Here is a 9847-nt window from a genome sequence, read left to right as displayed (position 1 = left end):
TCAGCTTTTTTTTTTCTTCTTCTTTTTATTCTTTTCCAAAGATGGAAAAAAATTTACGATAAATTATCAAAATCTTTACTTAGTTGATTGACACCGGACGAGGTTCTTTAGAGCATTGATATTAAAAACTGGCATAAGATGTTGACTGTCATGGAATCAATGAGGTGGTGCCGTGCCATCCAATCCAACAAATTTACTATGGAGGTATGTAAAACGCATGGTTCTGCGGCTTTTGCCCAAAAAATGAAATGGGCCTGCTGGCTGGGTTTTGAGAGGATTGTGAAAACGTGTAGCTTTTATGACTTCTTCTTTAGCTACTTGTAGATGATGTCAAATGAAGGGATTATTTATGTGGAGGACTTACAGCTTCGTAGGAACATATACAACAATAATAGGTTGGTTGCTCCCAATCTTGGCAAGTATAGATATGTATTAGAAACAGTATATAAATTATATCATCAAAGAAACAATTGTAGACTTTGGTTCTGCAAAAAAATGTCTTCATCACAAAATTCAATTTTCCTTGTGCATCGTATCATGAGATAGATAGTCTTTGAAATTAATCCAAAGACAACATTGGACTGAGTGGAAAGGAAAAGAAGTAAAAATAGAATAAGAATGAACCGAGAAGCAATTAATTTGTACCATCAAAAGACTTGGAAACCATTCATTATATGCGGCTTGGGTTTTGCAAGAGATATCTTATGATATACTTCATTTTCCTTGCGCATCACATCATGAGATTGTCGTTACAAATCAGACCAAAGACAACCTTGAACTGAGTAAAAGAAGAAGAATGACAGAGAAGGTTGCGTTGCGGAAGACAGGAATCTTCATAGGATCGCAGCATCTTTAAGCGCGCCGTGTCCTCCTCTTGCCTGTGTGATGGCAAGCTGAAGACAAGAAGAGGGTTCATAAAGAATCACTCCACCTCCTCCTTGAGGCAGAAGAGAGAGAGAGAGAGAGAGAGAGAGAGAGAGAGAACAGCAGAGATGAGTGCTTGTTTCATGCTCCTCAACCACCGCATTGTGTAAACCATGTCCAAGAATCTTTTCGGCGAGACTCTCGAAGGTGATTGCTCGCAATCTCTCTCCGGCTTCAATCATGTGGCCTTTAAATCTCAATCATTTGTTTAAGGAGCACATGAACTGGCAGCATCTTGAGGCCCCAAGTTTAAAGACTCTTTAAAGTGCGCACTTCCATCAACTTTGCACCGAAAGCTTTCTACTCTGTTCCACTTGTCATTGTTGCTGTGCTGCTTCTCTCTCTCTCTCTCTCTCTCTCTCTCTCTCTCTTGTTGGACATGGGGAGGCGACCGTGCTGTGACAATTCCGGGCTGAAGAGGGGTCCATGGACAGCAGAGGAAGACCAGAAGCTCATCAGCTTCATCCTCAACAACGGCATACACCGTTGGCGTCTCGTGCCGAAGCTTGCTGGTGCTTCTTCCTCATCATCGAGTTATCTGGAGCAGATTTCCTACGACATTCAAGACTGTGAAATCAAGCTCCTTTATGCTTTGATTGATCACTAGTGTTCGCTTTTGGTGTAGGTCTTATGAGATGTGGGAAGAGCTGCAGGCTGAGATGGACTAACTACCTTCGTCCTGACCTCAAGAGAGGCGCCATTTCCGAGGAAGAAGAGAACCAGATCATCCAGCTCCACTCCAGCCTCGGGAACAGGTACGTCCTCGCCCGGCCCTCTCCGTTAAATCCTCACCTCACACAATATGCATGTTCTTGAATCCTCGAGCGCTCACAGATGGTCCAAGATCGCATCACACTTCCCTGGCCGAACTGACAACGAGATCAAGAACCACTGGAACACCCGAATCAAGAAGAAGCTCGAGCTCCTTCGCGTGGATCCAGCGACCCACCAGCTCATCATCAATCAGCAGCCTGAGAGATATGATCATGGACATGCCGATGCTCGTCCACAAGCAGAAGGGAAGAGCACAGATGTGTCCGAAGACGAATTTGGTCTCATGCATAGTAGCATTTGGATGCCAAGTGATCGGAGCTCGAACGAAGAAGAGACGATACCACAGGTCAAGTCTTCAGGCAGCTGCAGCTCTTCCTTCTGTGCCTCCTCTATGGCAAGTGCACTTGATACTGAAGAAACCAAGCTGTGCTATGACTCTTTTCCTCCATGGGAAGCCATGTATCCTTTTGAGGATCTCGTCCTTCATGGGAGCTTGCTGTAAGTCATCATAAACAACACGGAGGAAGACGAAGTTCCTTTTTGCTACAAAACTGCTTCATGATATTAGGAACTCAGAATGTAATAGAAGAGCTCGCCTTCTTTGTCACATGATCATGTCTGGTTATGTGTGTGACGATTCTTTGTAGTCTCAACATTCTTCAAACAAATGTGTTGCTTAGATTTCTCTTCATGTAATTACTCTTTAGATATTTTTACTTGAATATACCGGAAAGTCATGAGTCGATAGAGGAAAAATAAGTTGAGATAATCCTTGGCATTGTCTGTTTATCATGGAATGCAATCTTATGGGAGTAGAAACAAAAATTTTCATGGTCACTAACCATTTCAGGATCGTAAAACAATATGAAATCAAGAGGATTTATACATAATTGGTGAAAATGCCTTATTGTGCAATGACAACTTGAATTCATTGGATGAGAAAAAGTGAATGTAAACGGTGAAATACTTTTGTTGTTGGATGTTGTGGCTCTTTATAATTTGATAAGATATATATAATATAATTAATTAGATTCCCTCTGCTCTCGTAAACTAAGCGATCTTGGATTAAAGACATGCCTTGTTTGATCTCTGAACAAAAGGTATGCATCGTTAAATCAGATCTAAATATTTGATTTCATGAGACATAAAGATTATTTTCACATTTAACTTAGTATATTATAGATTTTTATGTATGAGAGCCTTTTTAATTAGTATGAAAGCCTAAATTCTTGAGATCAAATACACTGATGTATTATTTTGGTCAATGATTCACCTTTATCTCTTCAACTGCGTACAGCCGTGGGCAGCGTCCGCGCGGGCAGCGGCAGCACTGCGACGGCCGCGCGCGGGCAGCAGGCGGCAGCACCGCACCCATGCGGCAGCCGCGCGCATGCAGTAGCTGCATCTAAGCGGCAGCCGCGCGCAGGCATAGGCCGTTTCTAGGCGGCACCCGCGTGCGGGTTGGCCGCGCCCAGGCGGCGACCGCACGAGAGCAGAGCCGCCCAGGCGGCAGCCGCGCGCGAGCATAGGCCGCACCCAGGCGGCGGCCGCGCGCGACCAGTAGCAGCCCCCGCGGCGGCAGCGGCAGCGCCCGCACGCGCAAGCGGCTGCAGTGCAACGGCGGCAGATTAGGGTTTTGACATATTTACGATTTTACCCTCAAGGCTAGGGTTTTATCAAATTATAATTCTGCCATTTCTAGATTTAGGAATTTCAATTTTGACAACATATTTACAGTTTTACCCTCATGAAATTTAGAATTTTAATTTATATTCTTAATTGTAAAATTGATAAATATGATTCAATATAATTATGATTGAATTTAATCATGATTATATTTTTACTATTTGATTGGAATTAATCTTTGATTTAAAAAAAATATAAATTATGGTTTAGTTTTTATAGTTTTCTCAAATGAATTATTGATTATACATATGATAAATAAATTTCAATTATTGTTCTTGAATATTCATTTGGTTATTCACATGTATATATAAAATTATGAATAATGTTTACTTTTCACATAAAGACATGATTTATCTGTTATCATGATTATCATATAAGTTTTTTTTACTAATTAATGTTCAATAATTATTATGTTTATTATTTTATTATTAACTTATTTAGTATTAATATTTATTAATTATTATAGTTTTTATTTTATTATTGAACTATTTAGCATTAATATTCAATAATTATTATGGTTGTTATTCTAGTATTGAATTGCTTAGCATAAATTAAAAAAATTTGATGAATATTATTTTTAATTTATCATCCTAAGTTTTATCTATAGTTGCGAAAGTGGCTTGGGATGAAAAACTTTTGTGATGTGAATTACAATAAAAGTTTTATCATTTATAGGATATTTTAAATTATATTTTGTATTTTGTATTGGTCTTGTAACCACCAAAATGACCTAGACTAATGATTTATAAAATAATATTAAGGAATCAGTCCTAAATGATATTAAGAAAATAATATTCATAATGGCACACATAATTAGGAGATTTAGATAATCTCAAAAGAGAATCTACCTTAAATAATTATGTGATAGGGTAGGATGATATTGTTTTGGATATCTTTGCAGTTTAGGGTTATATACCCAAAGGTAACAATCCTCCATAAATGTTCTTGAGTGAACACTAGATATGTCAATATTTTACCCAAAAGTGTAATATAGATGATATCAATAGTTCATCAAATTTTGACAAATTTAAAGCATTAATGTTATTCTATATTTTTGTAGTGGTACTATCATCCATACATTTATATGCTTCTAGCATTCCTGTACTCTCTGTATCAAATTATTTAAAATGGTTAGAGTAGGTGAAATTTACACTGGATGTATTAGATCTTAATTTAGCATTGCTTGTTGAAAAGCTATATACTTGACTGATGAAAGAACTGTAGAACAAGTTAATAAAATGAAAGCTCGAGAAAGATTTGATAGACTTAGTTTAATGTTCATAAGAATGACAATTGCAAATAATATAAAGACTTCATTACCGATTGTAACTAACGCATAAGAATATTTAAAAGTTATTGAAGACTGATTTAAATCTACTGATAAGTCATTGGCTGGCACATTAATGAAAGAACTAATAACGGTTCAGTATGATAACACTCGAGGAATTCAAGATCACATCCTTAATATGGCTAACAAAGCTGCAAAACTTAAAACATTAAGCATGAATGTTGATGAGTCTTTCCTCGTACAGTTTATTCTCAATTCCCTTCCTTCTTAGTTTGGCTCATTTAAGATTCACTACAATACAAATAAAGATAAGTGGGACTTAAATGAGTTAACTAGCATGTGTGTTTAGGAAGAATTGAGATTAATGCAGGAAAGTTCATATAATGTTATGACTACTACTCAAGGAGCTGATAACAAGAAAAGAAAATTGAAGCATCATTAATCAAAGAAATTTGCCGGGTCTAGAAATGTTAAATAGACTAATGAAAAGAAAGTCTTTACTATAAAGTACTTCTTTTATGGCAAGAAAGGACATGTGAAGAAGGACTGCATTAAACGTAAAACTTGGTTCGAAAAGAAAGGTATTAACTCAACCTTTGTATGTTTCAAATTAAACATTACAAAAGTTTGTTCTAATACTTGGTGAATTGATTTTGGTGCTTCAACTCATGTTACCAATAACATGCAAAGATTTCTTTCAATCCGGAAACCAAAAGAATATAAGAGGTTCATCATTATGGAAAATCGTCTTAAAGCGAAAGTGATATTAGTGGGGACTTATTGTCTACGCTTAGAGACGGGTCATCTGATGGATCTTATTGACACGTGTTATATTCCTACTATTTCTAGAAATTTAGTTTCTCTATCTAGAATTGATGAGTTAAGATATTATCTTTATTTTGGTTGTGGTAAACTCAAGATATTTTATGATTCAATAAAAGTTGGTTTTGGAATTCTATATAATTAATATGATTCAATAAAACTTGATTGTTTGTACATAATTAATTTGGATCTCGAGTTTGCAAGTATGGATTGAGACATAGTTTCAATAATAAAAGGTCTTCTATATCGTGGCATAGATAATTGGGGCATATATGAAAAGAATTGAAAGATTAGTGAAGGATAATATTTTGAAACATTTAGACTTCACTGATTTTAATATTTGTATAGATTGCATTAAGGGAAAGCAAATTAAACATATAAAGAAAAATGCCACAAGAAGTAAAGAACTCATTGAAATTATTCATACTGATATCTACAAACCACTCCATATTCTTTGTTTTAATGAAGAAAAGTATTTCATCATATTTATAGATGACATGTCCGGATATGGCTATGTTTATCTAATATATGAAAAGTCACTCGTTGATACTCTTGAAGTGTACATAAATGAGGTTAGGAAACAATTAGATAGAAAAGTTAAAATTTTTAGATCTGATAGGGGTGGTGAATTTTATGGCAGATATGATGGATTCGGTCAAAATATTGGTCCTTTTGCTAGATTCCTAGAACAGTGGGGTATTTATGCTCAATATGTATTACTAGGTGTGTCACAGCAGAATGGTATTGCTAAAAGGCAAAATCGTACTCTTATAGATATGGTCAGGAGCATGATGAGTTATTCCTCTATACTTGAGTTGATGTGGGGTGAAGCTCTTAGGATAGCTATGTGCATCTTAAATAGAGTTCCTAGTAAGTCAGTTCCATCATCTCCATTTGAGTTATGGACTAGTAGGAAACCCAGTCTGAGATATTTACATATTTGGGGATGTTTTACAGAAATAAGAGTATTTAATCCACCTAAAAAGAAATTACATCCAAGAATTATTTCAAGATATTTTATTGGTTATCTAGAAAAATTCAAGGGATATAAATTTTATTGCCCTAATTATAGTACGAGGATAGTAGAATCTGATACTGTAAAATTTCTTGAAATTAACGAAATCAATAGGAGTGAAAAATCTCATAAGATCAATTTTGATATAGAGGAGATTCAGGTTAATTCTCTCATATCATCTCCTATTCAAGAAATTGTTGTTCCTCAAATCAATGAGAGTATTGATGAGGGTAAACAATAAAATAATTTCAACAAATTCTAACATGATATTGATGTCGCTATTGATGATCTTGTAGAACAATCACAATTGGTAGATTTGAGAAGATCTCAAAGGAAAAAGAAACATGTCATTTCTGATGATTATGTGATATATCTAAAAGAATCAAATTATGATATAGGAATAAAAAGAGACCCCTTATCGTTTTCACAAGTCAGAAAATAATGATTCTGAAAAATGGTATGATGCAATGAAAGAAAAGTTAAAATCAATGGTCTAGAATGGTGTCTGGGATCTCGTTGAATTGCCCAATAATTGTAAAAGAGTCGGTTATAAATGGGTCTTTAAAACAAATCGTGACTCAATGGGCAATATCGAACGATATAAAGCTAGACTTGTGGCTAAAGGTTTTTTTCAAAAAGAATGCATCGACTATAACGAGACTTTTTCTTTAGTTTCTAGAAAGGACTCATTGAGAATCGTCATGATATTAGTAGCTCATTATTATCTTGAGTTACATTTGATTGATGCGAAAATAGTATTTTTGAATGGGGATCTGGATGAGGAAATTTATATGGAACAATCTGAAGTATTCATAGAAAAGGGAAAAGAAAGTTGGGCTTATAAACTTAAGAAATACATTTATAGCCTTAAACAAGCTTCCAAACAATGATATATAAAGTTTCATAATACCATTACTTCCTTCAGATTTAAGGAAAATACTGATGATCAGTGCATATTGTTAAATCTCGAATTTTGATGATGAAGTCAATCGTCATTTATTATCTAATCCATATGTTGAGATAAGTGTGCAGGATTAACTACGATGGAAGAAAGATATGCAGCAGGAGTTACGCCAGAGTCAAGACCATGATCACGTTGGGGGTTCGAGAGCTCGACGAAAGTCCGGACGGTCGTTAGAGGTTCTACAGAAACAAATCCAAGAAGTCCAGGAGCTTGCCAAAGAAGCTCATTGGAACTCGCCAAGTGGATCGTCACAAGTCCAGGAGTTGGCCGGAAGTCTGTCGGAGCATCGCTGAAGGTTCATCGGATGTTCGTCGGAAGTTCGCCGGAAGCTCGTCGAAAGAAGCGATTGACGCACCGGAGCAAGTTATAGTAAATGTCTTAAAGAAATATCGTAGTTAGCATGTAGATTAAGCTAGGAATGGGAGGTGATCCTATTAACTTAATCTGGGGGCAATTGGGCCCTTGATAGACCCAAATTGGGCTGAACGGATCAGCCCATTCGGACCCAGATTTCCTAGCCGACGGTGGCACTGCCTAGGAGCTTAGTCTCCCAGGAAATCTGGGCGGTGCAACCACCCAGGTCAAGTGGTGTTACCGCCTAGGCTCAGTCTCCGAGTGAGATTGGGCAGTGGAACCGCCCTAGTCAGGCGGTGGCACCGCTAGAGCTCGGTCTCTGAGCTCTGTCAAGTTGTTGTACTACCCCTGTTAGGAGGTAGTACCGTCAAGACCCCGAAAATCCGGGAAAAGACATTTTTAAGCTCCAAATTCAAACTAGTTTGGGGCCTATATATACCCCACCCTTTCCTACATGAAAGGGCACCGAAAATCCAATCTTACTATATGAGTTTTAGAGCTCAAAAGTGTTATAAAGGCTAGAAGTTCTCCTCCCTCTTTTCTTCCAAGTTTTGATCTTTCAAGAGAAGAGAGAAAATTCTGTAAGGGTTGTCTCCTAAGCCCGTCAAAAGGTGTGAAACTGTAAAAGGGTGGTTGGCCTTCGCCTATTGAAGGAAGGCCTCTAGTGGACGTCGGTGGCCTTATCGGAGGAGGAAGCCAAAAGTGGATGTAGGTCAAGATTGATCGAACCACTCTAAATCTCGATTTGCATTTACTTTCTGTTCTCTATCTTAACTACAAATTGCCTCCATAGCTTTACTTTAATTACACTTCGCCTAATCTAAGTTAAAGCAACTTCCGAATTGGCTTTCATACCGAAATCGCTTTTATTGTACAAACGTCATATTTCGATTTGTAATTACATTCTGTTCTCTATCTTAACTACAAACTGCCTCTTTATCTTTACTTTAACTACATCTCGCTTGATCACAAGTTAAAGTGATTTTCGAATCGGCTTTCTTACCGAAATCATTTTTATCATACGAATGTCGTTTTAAATCGTCGAAAGTTTTCCGCTACACTAATTCACCCCCCCCCCTCTCTTAGTGCTCTTGATCCTAACAATTAGTATCAGAGCGGGGTTAACTCTCAAACGGATTAAAACCCAAGAGAGATGGCATACGCCGGAAACCAAGAGGGCCACTTTATTACATGTCCACCCATGTTCAATGGGACAGACTACACCTATTAGAAAACCCGAATAAGGATCTTCCTTATTTCAATGAATTTTGAACTTTGGAATCTTGTCGAAAATAGATTTTTGAAGTCTTCTCTTCCAATGATCAATTGGAATGAATTGGAGAAGAAGACTTTCGCTCTTAATGCAAAGGCTATGAATGTCTTATTTTATGCGCTTGATAAAAATGAGTTCAATTGTGTTTCGTTTTGTGAAACCGCGTTTGATATTTGGCATACACTCAAAGTGACTCACGAAGGCACAAGTAAAGTGAAAGAGTCAAAAATCAATCTTATGATACATTCTTTTGAACTTTTCTGAATGAAACCGAGCGAGACTACTAGCGACATGTACACCCATTTCACGAATGTCGTCAATAGTCTAAAAGGACTCGGAAAAAGTTTTTCGGATTTTGAGCTTGTAAATTAGATTCTAAGATCCCTTCCTAAGAGTTAGGACCCTAAAGTCACTGCTATTCAAGAGGCTAAAGATTTAAACAACTTCCCTCTTGAAGAACTAATCGAGTCATTAATGACCTATGAAATGACTTGCAAGGCTCATGAAGAGCAAGAAGACATCCTTCCAAAGTACAGGAAGGATATGACACTTAGAACTTTAGATGACCACTTGAGAGAAAACTCAAATGATGAGCACTGTGACAATGACTTGGCACTTCTAACAAAGAAATTCAAAAAATTCATTAAGAGAAACAAGTTTAAAAATGACATAAAAAAATAAATTTGAACCCAAAAAGGACCAAGTTATTTGTTACGAGTGCAAAAAGCTGGGACACTACAAAAGTAA

General features: G+C 36.9%; 1 protein-coding gene across 1 annotated transcript; it reads left to right on the top strand.

Moving 5' to 3' along the window:
- Positions 1-1221: 1221 nt before the first annotated feature.
- Positions 1222-2458, top strand: LOC103973770 (MYB-like transcription factor ODO1). Its single transcript, XM_009388420.3, has 3 exons — positions 1222-1436; positions 1550-1679; positions 1759-2458. Exons 1-3 carry the CDS (start codon positions 1304-1306, stop codon positions 2198-2200), a joined length of 705 nt encoding a protein of 234 aa, XP_009386695.1. The 5' UTR covers positions 1222-1303; the 3' UTR covers positions 2201-2458.
- Positions 2459-9847: the final 7389 nt, after the last annotated feature.

This window comes from Musa acuminata, chromosome BXJ3-5 (assembly GCF_036884655.1).
Source record: "Musa acuminata AAA Group cultivar baxijiao chromosome BXJ3-5, Cavendish_Baxijiao_AAA, whole genome shotgun sequence".
NCBI classification, from domain to species: Eukaryota; Viridiplantae; Streptophyta; class Magnoliopsida; order Zingiberales; family Musaceae; genus Musa; species Musa acuminata.
Note: the sequence above shows the minus strand (reverse complement) of the source record. Positions and strands in the feature narration are given on the sequence as shown.

What these genes read in the sequence shown, in the direction of transcription:
- LOC103973770 (XM_009388420.3), top strand. Translation starts at nt 1,304, where the DNA reads ATGGGGAGGCGACCGTGCTGTGACAATTCCGGGCTGAAGAGGGGTCCA. An exon ending in TCTCGTGCCGAAGCTTGCTG is followed by an intron (nt 1,437 to 1,549) that starts GTGCTTCTTCCT and finishes CTTTTGGTGTAG; the next exon opens with GTCTTATGAGATGTGGGAAG. An exon ending in CACTCCAGCCTCGGGAACAG is followed by an intron (nt 1,680 to 1,758) that starts GTACGTCCTCGC and finishes GAGCGCTCACAG; the next exon opens with ATGGTCCAAGATCGCATCAC.